Source organism: Ammospiza nelsoni, chromosome 3, assembly GCF_027579445.1.
Source record: "Ammospiza nelsoni isolate bAmmNel1 chromosome 3, bAmmNel1.pri, whole genome shotgun sequence".
Taxonomy (NCBI): Eukaryota; Metazoa; Chordata; class Aves; order Passeriformes; family Passerellidae; genus Ammospiza; species Ammospiza nelsoni.
This window is the reverse complement of record NC_080635.1, coordinates 52,730,559-52,751,132: the sequence shown is the minus strand read 5'-3', so window position 1 is coordinate 52,751,132 and position 20,574 is coordinate 52,730,559. Positions and strand designations below refer to the sequence as shown.

The 20,574-nt window shown below is 37.2% G+C and overlaps 1 protein-coding gene across 4 annotated transcripts in view; it reads right to left on the bottom strand.

Moving 5' to 3' along the window:
* The window catches only part of ADGRG6 (adhesion G protein-coupled receptor G6), a 110,466-nt gene that overhangs the window by 28,661 nt on the left and 61,231 nt on the right, over nt 1-20,574 (bottom strand). For all 4 annotated transcript variants that reach the window (XM_059467641.1, XM_059467639.1, XM_059467640.1 and 1 more), the window contains 8 exons: nt 18,212-18,297; nt 16,783-16,835; nt 16,649-16,702; nt 7,177-7,319; nt 6,375-6,489; nt 3,318-3,379; nt 1,721-1,928; nt 1,092-1,257 (listed from right to left, as the gene is read on the bottom strand). In XM_059467641.1, the coding sequence (XP_059323624.1) occupies nt 1,092-1,257; nt 1,721-1,928; nt 3,318-3,379; nt 6,375-6,489; nt 7,177-7,319; nt 16,649-16,702; nt 16,783-16,835; nt 18,212-18,297 (887 nt within the window). The remainder of the gene's footprint in view (nt 1-1,091; nt 1,258-1,720; nt 1,929-3,317; nt 3,380-6,374; nt 6,490-7,176; nt 7,320-16,648; nt 16,703-16,782; nt 16,836-18,211; nt 18,298-20,574) is intronic.

Sequence of the window (20,574 nt, the reverse complement as noted above, 5' to 3'; positions counted from 1 at the left end):
TCTAGTGATCTATACAGTCTTTAACTGTATATATAATGCCATATTTTGTTGAATTCAGTTTTAGTTCCTCTGGCCCAAATGATAGCAGATTTTTTTCTTTCTGTGTAATATTTTCTGTGTTTTTCTCCAAGTAAGACTCAGTGTACTTGAATGGTTAAACACCCAGGAAACTGAGATTACATTACCTCGGTCACAGACTTCCCATTTAACTGTAAAATATTAAAATGCCCTGCATTTTTAAAAGCATTTAGGTGTCTTAAGACGTAGTGAAATTTATAAATTTTTGGCACCTCATCACTACTGATTTCAAAACGACCTTTGGAAAATCCTGTTGGTGCTCATGTGCTGCTCAAGCAGTATTTCAAATTTTAACACGTCTATTTTTTTCTATTTGTGGGAAAAAAAGCAAAGAAAAAATATTTTTGAGGTGAGGATAAATATCTTAACTGTAGTATCCTGTCTAGATCTTGTAGCACTGGAGACCTTCCTAAATTTTGTGTGATCTCTGTTCATTTTATTTTTTATGTCTAGGCTGGTAAAGCTCCACATGAATGACTTGAATGCCTCAGATATCCTAAATGGTACAAGCCAATCAACCTATGTGTGGACAACTGGATTAGACTTAGGTTTCTGTTAGCATTTAATATTTAAACTGTACTGGAAGATTGAAGAACTTTTATATCTGCAGAAATCTATATGTAGATACCTATATATAGGTGTCTTATTTTAAAGCTGAAAGACATCAAAAGAGTTGTTAGATATTGTTTAGTGGTCAGTACCACGGATTGTTAAAGGTTATTTTCCTTTTTCACTAGAAAAAATACCCCACAAAACTAAAAAAAAAGGTCAAGTGTGTTGCGGATTTATAAGCCAAATTACTTTTTATCTGCATAGAATGTGAATTTATCTGTGTTTCCTGTCACTCAAGGAAATACTACATTAATCTGTTATCTGTTTGGATGGTTGTAGGAAAAAGGAAATAGAAAGTAGGGGGAGAACTGGGAGTTGTAAGTGGATTTATAGGAACCACAGTAAACACACTTGGAACAAGAGGCACATTTCATGTTCAAATACAGCTGCTTGTTCTGTACCTGGAAATCAGATGCATTATTCTGTGGACTGACGCTGAAAGCACCACCTTTGAATGAAGTTGAATTTATAGAAGACACTCCAAGTGCGAGATTTCGTGTTGAAATACTCATGGATGGTCCAGCAAAATGGATCTTTAAAGCCAAGGCATCAATAGTTTTTAGAGCTCTAAAAACAGAAATAAAAATTACTCTGAAAACTGAATACAGGAAAAAATCCCACCTATGCTCTGCATGCCCCTCACTTAACAAGATGATCCTCTTGTTACTATGCTTCTATTACCCATCTGTGTATTCACAAAGAGAGTGATGGACTGTAAATTTATGCATGTTTCTTGAAAACAAAAGCTTTTGACTGACAGAAATTGTGTGACTACATATCACTGGTCCTGAAATAATTTTCCAACAATACCTCTATCTATGCTGTGTCATGTATCAAAAGACTTGTTTTCCATCCAAATACTTTTTCATGCACACTAAAAGAAGCAATATTTGTGTATCTCTTTTGGGAAATTGTTTTTGATGGAAATCAGAAAACTTTTATTTTCTTGTTTGTCTATACATGCAAGAATGAATCCTTACAGTCTTGCAGGTTGCTCTCAAAAGCTTTTCTCAAATGCAGAAATACTTACTCTGAAGATGCGGCTGCCAATACACTGTCTGAACTGGCCAGAATATTGGAAAAAATTGTCACCACGGTAGAACCCAGAGATTCATCAATTTCTTCATCGTTCACAATTTTTTTGAGCTTCTGCACAACATCATTTACTTTGTCTGAGGTCAGCTGCTGCCCTTCACCAGTGAGATTCAGAAGCTGATTGGCAATATCTGCTGCATTTTCTGTGAGCATACAGAGTAAAGCAAAAAGAGAAAACAATGCATTACAGTCCTGAAGTAGTTCAGAAACACAAATTTTTATCATCACTATTGTAAGCTAGGGTATGTTCTATGGTATATGTAATGAACATAGGATTTCATCATTTTGTCAAACTTATAATTTTTTTAAAAAAGTATATAGGATGTGCTAATTACATACTATCCTCATTGGCTATGTCTTTCTTTTCTTTGTTTTGATTTGAGTTTGTAAATCAGAACTATTTTAGAAAGGGGGGACTGAATGAAAAAGAGAGGAATACAATGAATAGTATCTCTTTTTTTTTCCTCCTTATGCTATCCTTTCTTTTTCACTGGGAAAAAGTTTCACTCTTGAAGTGAAACAAACGCATCCAATTTCTCTATTACTGAAAAAAGTGTTCACTCTTTTAAGCTTTCTGAAGAAAGTCTGACCCCCTTGCAAATGCTTCAGTTCTTTCAGAGGATGCTACTCTTACTTGTCAGAGTCCTGTCAAGCACAACACACAAGAAAATTCATTACAAGAATCTCCCTGATAAGGAAATTTTGATAGCATATCCAATGGCAAAACATGTTAAACTGTAATTTCAATGCCACCTGGACAGAAAACTAATATAAACACTAACCTTTAACAACATCAAAACATTTAAGATTTAGTGGAATTTGCAAATAACATTTTGAAAGATCATCCTTTTTAGTTTCTCAACTGTCTGTGGGTTGTTTTTTATAATACATTTTTCTGATATATTTACTTTGGAATGTTCATTTTACATCTTACATGACATGATGTTTTTCACATAATTTGAGTGCAAGTACCCAATTGACTGAGTGAGGCAGCCAGGCTCCCTAGGACACCAAAGAGGCTTCTCCAAGACAGCAATTCAGAACAAGAGCTTACTGTAGGTGCTCTGCATATTATACATATGACTGTATAATTCTCTTCACTAGCTTTGGCACTAAAAAAGGGACCATAACATTGTTGTCCTTTTATTTTATTACTCTTTCATGGCCAAAATGACATAAAAGGGTATTTTAGAAACAGAGAAAAAGTCTGCAAATATCTCATTGTAAGTCCAGTGAAGAGAGCAGGAGTCTTTCCCCGGCAGGCATTCAAAATATTTAAAAATTTGTCCTAACTTGAATATCAAATAGAGGCAAGATACAACCTTCCTTTACTCTTGATTAAATTGCCTGAAGAGTTTGATTTAATTCAGTAATTGCTCTCCAGAGCTCTAAATGGGTGAGCTGAATTGAACTTGGGTGCACTTCCCCAGAGTTTAATTATTTACTTTGCACTGATTTTTGAGAAATATTTTTAAACAACTTAGCATAAAGAGAAAATATATTCTTCCAAAGACCAACACTAATACACCCACCTGTGCAATTTCTAAGATCAGGTTGACCCCAGTAGGATGTATAATTCTGCAGACCCAAATAGCTAAAGAGGGAAAATGAGAAAATTCATATGAAATATCATAACAAAATTACATAAATATTTCATAATTCTTATGTACGTTTCACAGTGGTCCACTCTTCTCAATTCCCAATATTTGTAGCAACATGGCTCCTAGTGAAACACAATATATACACTTGACAGTGAAAGTATATGATTGATTAAAAGATAGTGCTGAGAGAAATCCCAGTTTTTCAGTGGAAATTCTGGCTTTGTGTTTCAGGAAAGACCCAAATATTGACACAAACTATTATGCCTGTATTATGGTCTAGGCATATGCTGTTTCTATAATTTCTCCTTGATATAAATGGCTTTGATCTAGCCCATAGCAAGACATACTGCCTCTCACAAGAACATGCACAGGAGCCACGTGAAGGTATAAATTTATTCCACCAATGAAAACTAGGGTAACTATTGGATTCAGGTTCAAAGTTAGGGGCAGATATACCGATTTCTTTTTTGTGGTTGTTCTTAAAGACTTACCATAACAAAATACAGAATCACAGAATGGGTCAGGTTGGAAAGGACCACAGTGGGTCGGGTCCAACTGCCCAACTCAAGCAGGGTCATCCCAGAGCACACGGCACAGGATTGTGTCCAGACTGTTCTTGAGTAACTCCAGTGAGGGAGACTCCACACCCTCTCTGGGTAATCTATTCTGGTCCTTGGTAACCCACACAATAAATAAGATCTTCCTCACATTCAGGTAGAACTTCCTGTGCATCAGTTTCTGCTCACTGCCCCTTGTCCTATTGCTGGGCACCACTGAACTGACCCTGGACCCATCCTCTGGGCACCCTCCCTTCAGATACTCAGACATTGGTGAGGTCCCCTCAGTCCTCTCTTCTCAAGGCTGAACAGGCCCAGCTCCCTCAGCCTTTGCCACCCTATAAAAATGGCTCCAAAATTTAAAACACTTATACCTCAGTTTTCTTTAAATACAATCATGCTATCACAGCATGGAAAGAGGAAGGATGGTAAAGGGGAAAAATTTATCCCTTTACTCAGCACATGATAAAATAACATTATTCCTCAGCTGATCACATTTATTGTAACAACACAGGTAATCATCTACTGTGGAATGCAGATGACAAGAAGAGACTTTTAGAAGAGCTTCCTCTTCTCTCCAAACAAACAGTGTTCCATATTGGCAAAAGCTAGCGGAGGCACAGGAAGACACAACACAGGGCAGAACACAGGAATTATTTTTTTTAATGAGAAGTGCCATACACAATCATTTGTAGACCACAAATGAATAATAAAGATAAGCAACACTTGAACAGTAAAGGCCAGAAACCTTAATTTTTAATGATTCTGAGGCTCTGACATAAAAACAACTTGATTTCTGCACTACCCACTGTTCAACAAAAGTTGGTCAGTCAGAATCAGTTCTTGTACAAGATTAGGAGGCTGAGGAAGTGAGTTATTTAAGTATAATGCGGGTTGCTTTCCTGTTTGGCACTGAAACTCAAAGCTGATTCATATCCATGTTACCATACTATTTGGAAAAAGTAAGAGATCTGGTCCTCTCAGAACATGTTCCAGATGCAATGTGGGTGGATACAACTAATATATTGCATTTAATAGTAATCTTCCTAAATACTGAAGCAATTAATTAATATTGCATCATCATAACCATGTTTTAGGCACTCAAAGGAGATCAAAGCCATAATGTTTTGGTAATATATTAACAGAAGTAATAATATTCCCCTTTTACAAATAGGAAATGGACATACAGAGTCAAAGTCTTTTGTAGATGTTTGCAAAAAACCCCTTACATTGGAGAAAATTTCTTAAACCTTAAAAACTCAAGTTCAAATCTTTAAGCATAAGATTATCCCCACCTTCAATTTTGACTAACTACTGGCAAAATATTTGTTACACAATTTCTTTTACTTTTCCCCTAATGAGATGGGGTGTTTTGCATTAAACCAAATACACGGATCATCTTCATAGAGTTTTATTCTAATTCTTACACAAGTTAGATAGTAGTGGTGGAGTGGTAGCAAATTTGAAGCTTTGGGTATGGTAACATAAAGGTCACGGCCAAGCGCAAGGTCCTGCATGCGAGTCAGGGCAATCTCAAGCACAATTGGAGACCTGGGAGGAAAAGAGATTAAAAGCAGCCCTGAAGAGAAGGAGTTGGGGATGTTGGTGGAAGATGCAGCCCAGAAAGCCAACCACATCCTGGTTGCATGAAGCTGCATCCATCTCTGGGGCCTGCAAGATAAGAAAACTGTGGACTTGCTGGAGCAAGTCCAAAGGAGGCCCACAAAAAATGATCAGAGGGCTGGAGCACCGCTCCTCTAAAGAACCTGAGAGAGTTGGGGTTGCTCATCCTGGAGAAGAGAAAGCTCTGGGGAGTTTCCAGCACCTAAAGGGGGCTACAAGAGATCTGAACAGGGACTTTTTACAAGAGCATCATAGTGATAGGACAATGGCAAATGGTTTAAAACTGAAAGAGATTAGGTTTCAGCTAGATATTAGAAAGAATTTTTTTTAGTTTTAGGGTGGTGAAGCACTGGCACAGGTTGCCCAGAGAGGTTGTGGAAGCCCCATGCTTGGAAGGGTTCTAGGCAAGGGTGGATGGGGCTCTGAGCAACTTGGTCTAGTAGGAAGTGTCCCTGCCCAAGGCAGGGGGATGATCTTTAGGCTCCCTTCCAACACAAACCCATTCTATGATTCTGTGACTTGAGTAAAACTGTTTCATTCTGTAAGAAGATTTTATTTTTATAGTCCCATTAAACACGTATTAATTGTGGGCCTCAATATGCCCTACAGAAGTGGTAGATGAGTTTTTTTCTTATCAATGAAATAGAAAATATTACTGCACCTCCCTACTCTCTCGCGGTATAGAAAAAATCTTCTTGATATACAATACTAGACAACAGCAGCCATTATATATAACTAAATAATAACTATATATAACCAGAAGGTTGCATCAGAAACAACTCATCTTCTCAGATATTTGAACACCTACCAAGTTCTTGATGCAGTCTGAACTGAGCTCCCGTGGCAAAATGTGAAGTTGGTCACAGTAGGCCTGGTATCTGGCCAAAAATAGTTTGGAGGGTTTTCTTCAGCTAAACATTTTTCTGTAAAAATGAGCATATCAGTGTTAATAATGAATTTCTTCCCCTAATCATCTTCCATTTGTTGTCCACAGCTCATCAACCAGCCTGCAGCACAAAATTGTCTTACAATGAAATGCTTGGTTGTTTGCAATAGAGGGGTGCACAATAGGGAATCATCCATGCTGCTGCTGCTCAAAGGTAAGACCTGAATGTGTCTGCTGCATCCATGCATCCAGCAGCCTCCACCTCCTCCCTTCCAAAGGAAGGGCAATCTTTGCTAGAAGCTGAATGGGAAGAGATTAGAGCTAAAAGAAGATTGATTAAGGGCAATTGTTGTCAGAAACACAAACACCATTGAGAAGTGGGGATGAGGGGCCTTGGAGGTCCAAAATGTCTCATTTTAGCTCTGGCTGTAATGCATATTTTGTTATCCTCAAACCACCAGAGGAGTTGTCAGGAACCTCCAAGCCTCTTTCAACCAGACAGCAAGACATTGTCTGAAGCAATTTGGACAAGTTTGTTTGCATTAAAAGTGGTATTTTGAGCATGGCTCTTTGAGATTAGTGGAACAATTAGGTTTATAGAGACAATTTAAAATCTGAAACCATCATACTGTTTGGAAATGTGTGATTATTTTAACACAGAAGATGCTTATTTATGAACAAGCAAAAAAAAATTTGTTGTGTAACAAAGCTGAACACTACTCACCCACTGGATCAACATCCACAGTATGAAGTTGATATCCCTCTTCCATGCTTCGATTGTTACTTATGAGCTTCTGTCGGATGTCTTCCTCTTCTAAATTGATGTTGTTGGTAGAATTATAAACCAGAAGAGCCAAAGCACTGAAACTGCAAAGAAAATTATCCAAGTGTTTCAGTCAGGAGAGCAGAGGCCAAATGTGTGGAAATAAAAATATCTGACAAACTCTGGTTTTCTGAGTATGGAACAGTGTCACCAAAATAGTGTTGCTCATTATCTGTAAATTAATATTTAATAATTAATATAGGACCATGAAAAGAAAATATGGCTGGGAAATTTCATCTCCTAGTTACCTTTAAAAAGCACCTCATCAAAAGAGCTAAAAAATGTTCTCAGAAGAGTTCAGAAGATGAAACCATAGAGTTGTAAATTCTAAATGGGCCCTAATTAATTTTAAACATCTGGTTGCTAATGGCTTAGGAACTTAAGAGGTGATTCATCCCACCTCACAAAACTTGTCAGGGTGGGACAAGTCATCCTCCAGAGGATCCACCTCTGGAATACAGAGAAAGACTAGGAGATGAACAAAGAACAGATGCCTAACATTTAAATCTTTTAAGTTTTTTTATGGAGTGAAAAACACCCTGACATACTTCTGAAGCTTTTAGTCATAATTAGGAAAGTCGAGTCCCTCAGATGACTAATCGAAGTTTGAGCACTAACAGTTGTTTCTGTATTGTAGCCCACTGCTACTTTCTTGGACATCAGAAGTAGTTCAAAGTGCCCAAGACTCTTTCCTGTGAACAAAATAAAACAGTCCCCACCCTTGTCCAAAAACATTGCTTTTCTGGAAGAGAAATCATGAACAGCAAACCAGTTCTAGCAGGACACAGGAAATAAGCTCAGAGTGGAAGGCACAGAAATTTCCTCCTGGGACAAAAGGAACTGCTGGAGATGAGAATATGTTGGTACCCAAGAGCATTGCTTGTCTCTGGCTACTAGGAGGTAAGCCTCTAAAGCATGGAACATTGGATGTCCATGGAAGCCAAAATGTGGAAAAAAGGAAAAAGCAAACATGCTTTGGGCTGTCTTCATCTAAACCTTGCCCTTGGATACCCATCAGCCTGAATAAAGACAGACCTTTGGAGCGTGTGAGCTGTTCCTGGCAGCCTGGGGAGCGGTGGCACTGCCAGCACACATACAGTGAGCAGGGCACACACCCATCAGGGTGCTTCCACCCGTGGGCCCCTGTGCCACAAGAAAGCAACAGTGAGCTAAAGGGGCTTGTGGACTATGGGAAGAAGAGTAGGAGAAAAAAATCTGTAGGGGTACTGAAGAGGGCCAGTAGGGTTTTCAGGTAGTCCTTCCTAGACAGACCAGGACTTCAGCTAAAAAAGTCTTTCAGAAAGACATCCCCATGATGACAGCTCAGAACTGCACTTTCCAGATGTGTCTAATTTTCTTGACATATTCAGTGCTTTACTGGTTACATGTTGCTGGAGAAGAAAGATAAAAATGTGACCACCTGCAGGCTTGGCTTTCTCCTTTCCCACTGGAAGTATTTTAGCAGAGAAATTCCAGCTATCTCAGGCCAGGTCTCTCCTTCCCTGCTCCCAGAGATACTGAGTTCCTCCTAACATTCCTTTGGTCTCTGTAGGGTGTTTAACATTTATATGGCAAACAGCCTCAGTAGGGTGGATATACATTAGCAGGCTTTTTCTGTATACCTCAGATATGTTACCAGCACAAATTTATTACAGCATTTATTTTTAGCAGAAGTATGGAAATTGCCTACAGGATTGCCAATTCCTTCAGCCCTCAGTAGTTCAGGCCCAGAGTCTCCTGGCATTTAACCATCTTTCCTAAAAGATTCTGGCTTCAGTCATCCATTCCCTTTACTTCAGAAGAGGAAAACTTAATATACTGATGCCACTCCCTACCTCAGCACTCTGGCTGCAGAACGGACATCCTGAACAGCCACCACTACTGCTTAGCTGCCTGTTTCTTGATTCCCAGCTAACCAAACTGATATTTAGTATCCATACCTGTGAGGAAGGACAATGCCAACAAAAGAGAAGGGATAATGATAGATGAGGTAGAACTGGTTGCAGTTATATTGAAAAATTACAGAGAAAAGTATTGATTGTGAAGCACTGGCAAAAAGAATCCCTTACAATCTGTTGTTTTCTGAGAAACTCCTAAAGCACAGGTCATGTATACTGTATAATAAGAGCCTACTCCATAATATGATGAAAACAATTTCCACAAACTTGTCAGAATGACTCATGCTAGCTTCCCAGACTAAATAAATACCTTTTAACTTGACAGCTGACGCAATATGAAGTTCAGTGCTTCCTTCCACTTTTGTCACACTCAGATCTCAGAAAGAAAACATTATAATGGTGAAGAGCAAATTCTCATTTTGGGAAACAGTATGCCTGCATTCAAATAAATGGCAATGCTGCCATGCTCTGCTGGTGTCCCTGGATTTGCTACATCCAACTTTAAATCTTTTATTGTGTGGCAAATAAAGGCAGATAGATTCTCACAGCAGTAATCAATTACAAATTCCACATCATCTATAGTAACCTGTACTGCCAACCTGTACTGCCTGTTACTGCCATCAATATAATTTAAAAAAATGGACAGTGGTGTAGGTAAACACAACAGGGATTAGTATGTTTCTCTTTTCTTTGACTGAAAAGGTGACAGCTGGAGCAAGCAGGAAAGCTTGGGAAGACCAGTGCCTATCCCACTTTGTCCTGGTCTGTTGAGCTAAGCTGGCTCAGAGAGAGGAATTTACGAAGCTGCATCCTCATCAGAGGCACAGGAGGAGGTGGTGGAGCCTGTGCTGCCATGGCCCGGACCACAAAGCCAGCTTTCTTCTCCGGCAGCGTGACTCAGAGCTATTCCAGGACAGTGTGCCTACACGCGGGCTGTGGTCGCGCTGCTGCGCCCTGTGAGCAGCCCGGAGGAAGGATTAACAAACCACGGAGCCCTGCAGCACAGGCTGCCCTGCACCTGGAGAGATGCAGCTGGTAATTAGCAATGCACATTTCTCCTTTCTGTTGTACTACACAGGCTGAACTAATACTGAATTACTGCTGTTGAACTGTTTCACAAGTCACTATTAATTTCCTTCAGAGTTAGTATAACTTGATTTAAAGAATATAAACAACTATTTTTAAAGAACCAAAATACTTGCGGAATCTTAATTTCCACTAAAAGTCCTGGGAATTTCAGAGCTGACTACCCTGGCATATTTTAAATAGTTTTCAAATGTCAACATTAAATTCTTTGCTAATCTCATGGTTTTGTTTTCTCTGAAGATAAGTGGTGATGGATAGCTATAACTGAAGACTGACCACACAGGTAGGCCTTCAGAGTCGCTTGTGAGGTTTTATTTCATATTTGCGAGGTTTTTTAGATAGAGAAAGGAAATCATGAATTTGACTTTATGTTTTTAGAAGGTTAATTTATTATTTTATAATACTATATTATATTAAAGAATATTATATTAAACTATACTAAATAATACAGAAAGGATATTTACAGAAGGTTAAAAGACAATAATGAAAACTCATGACTCTTTCTAGAGTTTCAACACAGCTTGACTCTGATTGGTTGTTAAGTTAAAACAATTCACATGAAACTAATGAAATAGCCACCTGTTGGATAAACAATCTCCAAATACATTTTAAAGCAACAAAACACAGGCAAAGCAATGAGATAATTATTGTTTTCTTTTTTTATCTGAGCCTTCTCAGCTTCCCAGGAGAGAAATCCCGAGCAAAGGGATTTTTCCAGAAAATATGACAGTAACAGTTTTAACTGCTTCACATTAACTGGACAGACAAAAAAGAGCTGACTGTTCCATAAGTCACTCAGTGAAGGTGCAATACAAAGAGCAGATGAAATGTTAGAAAACTCGCAGAGTAAGACAGAAATAAGTTTGAAAGCAGAGGAAAACTAAAAGAATTCCACAGAAGCATCTGAGTTGCGAATAACCTTTTACTCGAGGTGATTTTGACTGCAACACATTAAAGTGTTTAAAACAGAGAGCAAAAAGATATGACTTAACAGACACATTCAAAGAAATGTCAAGGATGAAGAGTTTCCTTTCCCTGGAGAAGGTGATGTTATAGTTAGAATATAAAATCTGAGACTTCATGACACAAAACTAAAAATTGCAGCTACTTTTTGGACTACTAAAATAAAAGCATCCTAAGCCTTCCTTTTAAGTTAATGACCCTTGTAGCAGAAGAATTTTGCAAGCACCATGGTCACGCCTTGGCTTGTGTCTCTGGGTCTTGCTCCTCCTTGCAGATCTGGTGTGGGAATATAATCAACTACAGCCTTTCAACAGAAAGCACTTTTAATCTGTGATAATTTGGTATGAAGGCTATTCATTACTAGAGAATGTTGCAAAGTCAAACCAGAAAGGACTGGAATCCCTCACATGGAACAGCTGGTCTTTGCTGAAATGGGTTTTTGGCTACACTTGCATTATGTTCTGGAACAATGAAGAAAACCCCCATTCCCTATTCCCCAATACATTGCTTTTCTAAAAATGGCATCTAACAATGTCAGATCCTCACTAAATCTAGTTAAAGTCAGTGGAAAGACAAAATAAGTCATTGGAAGCTGGAAAAGGGCAGGAAGCTTCAGCAGGAGACTAAGAAGGGATCATCCTTCAGTCACTCAAAAGGAAATTCCAAATTCTTGAATCTGTGATGAAGGCTTTCTTCACAGGTCATGGACAAAAGATGCCAACGGGGCACTGTGGAGAAACCTGAGGATTTTCACTTGTTCTTTTTTGATTGGTTTTTCAAACAGAAATATTACATATAATGCACATGTTATGCAGCATTTTGAAATATTTCTCAGCCCGAGTTAAGGCTGTCCCTTACTACCTTCAGTAACACTGAAATTGAAGTTGTGTGGAGTAGAGGAGGGCCAGGTCCAAATCCTTCGTAAAACCTCACCGGTAGAAACCCAGAAAACTTTTGAAATAGGAACAGACATCACAGATTTATTAATTTATAACAAGAATAGCAAAGTTATTTATTTAATAAAAAATAAATTGAAGTAATCTACAAAGAATGTAAAAAGCCCAATACTTTACTTAGGACTAGAAACACAAAAGTTATGCTGTTCTAATGTTGCTACCTCTTGTCTAAAACCATTACACAATCTAATTAACATTTTATCCAAGTGTATTACACTTTCCATTAAGCAAAACAAGACCCAAGACACACAGCATGCAGGGGCCTGAATATGCCTCACTAACATTGGTGGCAAAACTCCACAGACTTCAAAAGAGCAAGAGTGGGCATGGGTAGCTCTGATTAACTGCTTTCCACTCTATTTTTATTTCCAAGACAAGGGATTTCTGTTTAGATTTAGTAGTTTTTACACAGATGGCTACTACTGTGGTTTTTAATTTGGATGAGATGTTTAACAGTGCTAACATTAATAACGTTTCCCATAGAAGGAGCAGCCCAACACTGGAAATAGGCCAAAATGATGACAATCAAGCAGTGATATTGGAACAAGCATAAACTTACTGTATGTTAAGTGGAGAAAAATTCATAAATTAATTAGGGCCTGAATTCTCAAAACTGCTTGCAAAATAGGAGAAGAAAGGAGAAGCAAGGGAGCCGAACTCTTTAATAAAGACCATTTCCCCTACTGTGAGGCAGCCCTATGTAGTCATCTGACAAAACCTAAGATCAGTAGGACTTTTCTGAGAAAACCAGCAGCAGCAGCAGTCACAGGAAGTTTTGACAAAGCTGCAGAGTCATAAAAGGCAAAGAATTAATGAAAGAAACAAACACATTTATAGTTTATCTACAAAATTGGTTCACATGCATAAAATCCACAAATTGGCTTAATTTTCAAAGGTTTGTGCAAAAATAATGGGGACAAAGAAACAGCTATATCCATAGCTCATGCTGAACTCCTGTCTATTTTGAACAGCTGCCCTTTCATTAAGAGGCAGAAATTGTACAACCAGGGGAAAACATGAACATTGACAAAAAGTCAAATATAGCTTTTATAAGACTCTGTCTATTAAAGTTGTTAATAATCTACCAAAGTATTAGCTTGATACATACTGCTGTCATCCAGAGATGTCACGGTATTAGAGGTGCTGATAATAATATGCACTTTTGGACTTAGCACTCTGTCTCTCATCACTGGGTACATAAACGCCTAGCAAGCATGGTGTACTTTGGATTTCTGCAGCTCATACAACATAGCAATGAAAGAGCAACAATCCACTTCAATAATTTTGTTTTGTTTTGCTCTTCTCCTGAATGCAGTAGTTTAAAATATTTTTTTGGAAAACACCTATTTTTAATGTGACAAATTAAGCCAGCTTCCTACCTCCCACTTCCAGCTACTATTTCTTCTGTGAATCATTCTCTCTAACGATTTTTCCTCTCTCATATGCAAGAACACTAGGTGGGGAGAGTGACAGCTGTCCCAGCTTATGGATCTCAGCTCTCTCAGCTTTATGGATCTTCCTTGATGAGGAAGCAGTGTGGTAAATATGTGTGGAGCAAAGCAAAATGCATAGAACAGGCTTGGGGATGCTGGTTTTTTGATTTTGTTTTTTTTTTTTTTAACTGCTGTATAAAATACTAATCCAAAAGGAATGCAAAATATATGTGATCTGAATTACAAGAATATGAATTCATGTAAAGAGAGGAAAAACCTTCTCAAAGAACAATTTTAAGAATTATTATACTGCCTTGGAAAAAAAAAGGCTATGATCTTGTAGAAAATTCAGAAAAGAGAAATAAGGCTTAGTGAGTTAAAACTAAAATATTAACTTCTGTAAAATATAAAGTCAAGGCCATAATATTTCTATGTTAAATCTTAAATTTTAACTGTGGAGTGAATTTCTGTTTAGTTGAACATGAAGGTAAATAAAACAAGAAGTACTTAAAAACTAAGGGAAATAGTAGAATGTCTAAGACTGCAACAGACTTATCCTTGACTATCCAAAATGAAAAAATAAGAAAATACTTGGGCAACTTTCCACAGAAACAATTTATAGGAACATTAAATTAATAGTAACTGCATGAAATCACACTGAGTGAGTTACATTCAAGAATTCAGCCATAACATTTCAGTGAATCCCCTAGGCAGCCAGCAATTACCATTACTTCCACCAGGTATTTAGAATTTCTACCCTCTATACTGCTAATCTTCTATACTCACAAGTGTTACCCTAGCATCTTGTAGGATTTCCTAAGAATCCTATTCAGGAAACATCCAAGGAAAGTCTAACAAAGAATCTTGACAAGAATTATCTGTAAGCAGTAGGAAAAAGGTTTGCTTTATGGATCTTCAAAAATTCAACAGATTTCTTCCCCACAAAATTCAGAAACAGATGTGTGAGCCTCAAAGAAGCAAGGAACGGGGAACTAAACCTAGGAACACTGAAGACTACTGGGAAGCTAATCCTTTTCTGTTTCAGAAGGGAGGGACGTACAATCATAGATATATACACAGAAAACCTAAAGATGCTTCAACCAATTTTTTTCAAATGTTTCTTCTGTAAGAGGTAAATGATGCATGAAAATGTATTCAAGACATGAAAGCTATATGAAAAAGGCAGAAAATCATGTGTGTATATATTTCTATATATGTGTATATACATATACAGTGTGTAAAAAGCGTAATTTTTGTAAGTCATGTATCAAGTACCTCACTTACATTTTTAACTATCCTTGCTTTATCCCATCTGCATTTCTAGGTTGAGCAGGATCCTGACTTGTCTTTTTGCTTTGTTTGATTTTGTTTTGTTTTGTTTTGTTAAGAAAACATTCACAGCATGACACTCCTGATTATTTGGAGAACATTAAAATTTGGTGTGACATGACCAGCATTTATACTAAATTATTAAAAATTATGGAAAAATGCCATTTGACCTTGACGCAAAGTGCACTACAGCCCATGAGAAGACCAGTTTCTGATAAGACGAGGCCTTCCTTGGAAAATAACATATTATGAACATGTAATTCCATTGCCTCTGAAATTATATATAATGAACAAAAGAAATAGAGATGGGGTTACTTCCCCATAAGAGTAATACATTATGAGAAGTAATTTAGTGGCATATTCACCGTATGTCAAAAAGGGAGGCAAAGGAAAGGAAAGGGAAAGGGAAATTACTGAAAGAGTTTCTGCCTCTTCAACTGTTTTTTGAGTAGACTAGGGACAATAAAAAACCAGAGGTCAGGATGGTGGGAAGGTGAGACAAGAAGAAACCAGGTGTACAGCTCAGCTGCTAGACTCATAAAAAGATACAGAAATAAGGATGGGGAAAGCTTTACATTCCTCAGCAATCTTGGACTGTTGGTAAGACCCAAGGTGTGGTCTCCGCTTGAAAGGCCTTGCTGGCATAACCATATCATTTAGAAGTGTGAAAAAAAATCCTACCCACATCACTACACCCTACTGTAAATGTAGGTCAAGCAGCAAAACAGCCCATTCAGAGACTGGGCTTACAGTGTACCAGTTAAAAGGTTTTGCTAATAAAAGCTGTCTTTCTGCTGTGGCTATGTGGGAAGGAGATACTACCTTTCTACAGATCTTTTCATGTCTAGGCAAACTCTTGAAAACTAGAAGCACCACTAACTACTTCCTGATGGTAAATTGGGAATATTGGTCTGATATTAAAATGATATTATCATGGCAGTTCTCAAGAGTCAGCAGTTAAAATTCTTAACAGGAATTTTGCCTACACTTCAAAGACATAGATCCCATACCCACTTATTGCCCCATCCTCAGAAGACTAATTATATTTTGGTTTCCTCTCCTTAATTTGGTCCTAAGATTCCCTCTCTCTCCAGACATCCCTCAGAAATCAGCCTGCTGCTTTCAAAGAAGCCCATAGAGGCCAGATTTTCAGGGGGTTGACCCATCTAACTTTCTCTGGCTGCCTTTGAGGTCGTTCCAACTCCAGCGCCTCCAAGCCCAGCAGTAGTCAGGAAATGAGAGCATATGGTAAATAGTTTAACTCACATCATTTAGCTTTCAATTCTAGCATGATTTTTCAGTGTTTTCCATCTAGTAAGATGTCTATTAACTCAAGAGTGTCTGGTTCAAGAGACAGTGGACAGATACCAGTGTACCAAAGCTTGTTGCTAAGGAAAGCTGGGTATGTAGTACAACTTAAATATCCTGAATCTATTCAGTTTTGTGACAGATGAAACCTGAGTTCTGAACAAATTATCTGTTAGGGTTTAAAGTGTGATAGGTTTAAACCAAAACAAATATGATAACCACTATTAGGTTTCTAAGAACTTTCAGAACACTGAGATTGTCAGCAGTCATGTATTTAGAGACCTTCAGCATCTGCCAAATAATAGGCAACAAATCCAATAATAGACAATAAAGCCTCTTGTAAAGCCTCTTGCAAAAGCAGCTGTTGCCTCTATTGAGAAAATGTCTTTCAAAATATTACCTTTTAATACTTCGTTTTTGTCTTGCTCCCTCTCTTATGGAGGCAGGGTGGATGCTATAAAAGAAACAGACATTAATTAGGGTGGATTAATCCTCCAAAGGAATACAACATGAATATCTTTCTCTTTAATTTACCTGATATTGACCACATACACAGTGTAATTCCAGTTCTGGAAAGTACGGTTCAGCTGAAAAACAGGAAGACATTGATCACATGAATGGCGAGATGTTAATGGGGCTCTTTGTTGCTTAAAGCTGTGTTAGAATTTCACCCTTCAGCCCCTTGAGAAATCCCCTTCAGTTTTGTAAAGCAAAGAAAACACTCACTTTTCAGTGAGGTGACTGTTGTACAACTGGTAGTGAGAGATTTGGCTTTTTTGTGGACAGAAGGAAATTTGTATGAGGTCACGACAGTGAACAGGAGAGTGCACAGGATCCTGACTTTTTCTTTTCTCCCTCTCTTCCACATCTTAAATCCTCAGATACACTTGGAATAGACTAACTGAAAAAGCTATCGGCTAAATTTTACCTGAAAGCCTTCAAACTTACAATGATCTTCTTTGCAGACCTTTGTACTCTTTATTCTGAGTGTTCAACAGCTGCTCAGTTTTCCTCCAAGAGATACCTTTGCATACTCTTGCACCTTTCTAGTTTCTTTGGCTCAGGCATCTATGTACTTTGCCTGGGTACTGCTGCTAAGGGAACAGCCTTGGAAGGTGTGCATGACTGCAATTCTGTTCTGTAGATTATTTTATATATATATATATATATATATATATATATATATTCTGGTTTATGGGTTCCTTTGCTTCTGATAGCTGAAATCTCCAGGTTTTTTAAATGAAAATAAAAAAAGAATAGTTGTTATATTTCATGATGTTGTTATATTTCATGATATTCACATAAGTAGTTGGCATAAAGGTTTTACAAATTGTGTGAGTGGGACTATGTGAACTGCCAAAAAGGACAGGGAATATCCAGACAAGAAGAACTTCTAGAGGCAACATCAAAAATTCCTCACCCAGAGACAAGCTTATATTTGCTAAAATGGGCTGAAGAACCAGGGACTACTAGAAACCTCAGCAGCTGACCTACGGCAAAAACCTTTTGAAGTAGCAAATGTTAGGATAAATTGGAAAAGTTTATTGCTTCACACAAATCAACACTGCTGGGTGTTTCTATGATTTCTGCCATAATATAGCTTCAAAACAATATTAGCACTTGGGGAGAAAGTTTTTGTCCTGTACAGTGATGTTTGAACCCAAACATGTACCTCTTTTTGTGGACAATTCTGATTTCTCCATACTTTCCAAAATCTCACTTACTACCTACATTTCTTAGGAAGCTAGCTAGTATAGTGCAGACATTTTAAATTAAATCCATAATGCTGAAGAGCCCAAGCTAGACCTGAATTTATTACTGCATAAATAAATAAAAGAAAGATATTCGGAGAACACATGTGAAGCATTTTTTTAGTAGTCTCATTTTTTGTGATTTTCCAATCGATAACAGTGATGGGACAGATTCATATAGGTAATCACATAGGAAAGAAAACTAAACTTACCCATTCTGCAATGACATCATGTACTTTTGACACAGAGTTGGAGTTGGAACTAGAGACAACTATTGATATCCTGTAGAATAGCCCACCTGTCCATTAAAAACAGCATCATAATGTTAGAAACTGAGCAAATTTAGCTTTTGAATAATGAGATTTTAGCTTCACGATTAATATAAAAATTGTGCTGAACCCCAGATACAAGGCCACCTCACACTCTCGTTGGCATTTAATCTCTGAAATGAATTACCCCTGCAGGTCTGGGCCCATTCTCACTAGTCCTGTTGATTTTGACAAGAATTCCCTCCCCCTCCATATTTTCAGAGGCACTTGAAATGTGACATGGAAACTCACAGACAACATACATCTAACCAGTATTTTGCATATGCCTCTAATGTGGTGTGTAAAATCAAGTTCACAACAGTGTCAGGAATTTTAAAAACTATTATATTTAATGAAGTCTGTAAACACAGATAAATTCTGCTCCTAGACATATTGTTATGATATTGTTATGTGTTCCAGAATTGAACCACTGCAGATTGGAGTTTAAATATTGTGAGAGCAAATAAAGCTCATCAATTAAATGTAGCAAGGTAACTGAGGACAGAATTAGGTGTGAGAAGGGATATAGAGCTCTTCTTTCCAAAGTACAGGCTTGCTCTGAAGCCTGGCAACGGCCAGACAGTAGAAGAACCCATATTAGCTTTACAAAACTGGCAGCTGAACAAACCATCTTTCAGTCACAAAATGTGTAACACTTGGCTTGGTGCAATTTTATATTCAGAAAACTGTTTTGAAATGGCACAGTGTAAATATAAATTCTCTTTAAGCTCATGAGTGGGTAGGCAGCATTACAAGATTTCACATCTAATAAATAACATCAATTCATTTCATAGTTATGCTCTGTGTTAAAAGTCTGTACTTTCCACAAGCCTATTTTTTTCATTAAGCTACCAAATATTCTGTAAGCTCTAGCTGGGTGAAAGTTCCCAGGATGTGGGGGAGGTTTAAGAACTTCTGGATCAATTCACTTGCACTTATGTGAATTTGTGGCATTGCTTGGTTTTGGGCTGTTACCAAGGCTGTGGGTCTTGATCACAGACACATGCATTTATATAATCTTATGTAAATCTTAAAGAGACACTACATAGGACAGAGCAGGACATGAAAATAATTATACAGAAATCCCTTTCTGTCTCAGATTGGAAAGGAACTGCTCTATCTTTTGGAAACGAAATAAAAGACCTTTTATTCTAAGTAGAGCAAATGTCATAATTTTACAACTTCATAAATAATTACTGTACAAGAGCTTGAAGTAAAGGCACCTGGAAAAAATTTGACATGAGTATTTTCCAATTTAAGTGTGCATGCATTGGTTACTATTCATGAAATGGTTGGAGAATTGTTCTTTCTTTACAATATGGAATTAATTATATTAATAGTAAGACTGGTAAAAAAATTCCTTTATGATAAAACAGTAAAGAAGATGGTTTACTAGACACTTTCTTTGGTAAGCTATGATTAAATTTTTGATATGAGCAGAATGAACTTTGTTTTGATTTACTTCTTTAACTCTCCTGAGGAGACACACAAATTTGGTGCATAGTTTAATCTGAAAATGTGCTTTAGCTTATTATTACTGCAATGGTGTAAAAAAAAAGGATTAAAAATTATATCTTTGGAAGTAGAAATTTGGACTTTGGGCAAATTGAAAACACTTGCAATGCCTCGATGTCCTTTGTATGTATATATCTCTGTATAAACACATATTCAATTTTAAATCTATAATGCACCTTTTATATGTGCCATACAGATACACAGATACAGAAAGTATGCATTAGATACTCTTGTTAAAACTCATATGTAATGATTATCTAATTATAACCTTACTTAGATAATTATGTATAGTGACAAAATCACCTTAATATAGGAATATGCAAAGTATTTTAAAAATCATACACAGTAACTACAAACTAGGCAATAGATTCAAGATCTCCACCAGATGGTGACCCAAAGCACTTTTTAATGAGGCATAAAAAAAAAACAAACAAGAACTAATCTGCATTTTAAAATACTCTCAGGAGACTGCAAAGTAGATAGTAAAAACTAAAACTTATTTATCCCTCTTCAAGTTAAACAGTTGAAATCCCTCCCCAAAATGCTGAATGAAAACAAAAAAAAAGAAAAAAAAAAAAAAAAAAATTGGTGATAAGTAGCCAAAGAAAACTTGAAAAAAAAGAGAAAAAAATAGCCTGGAAAACAATGCTCCTACACCCACCACCAACTACAAAAATATAATGATCAATCAAATGTCAGTATTTTTAAAAATATTCAAACTCTGAGTTTTGAAAAATCTTCTATTTTTGAAA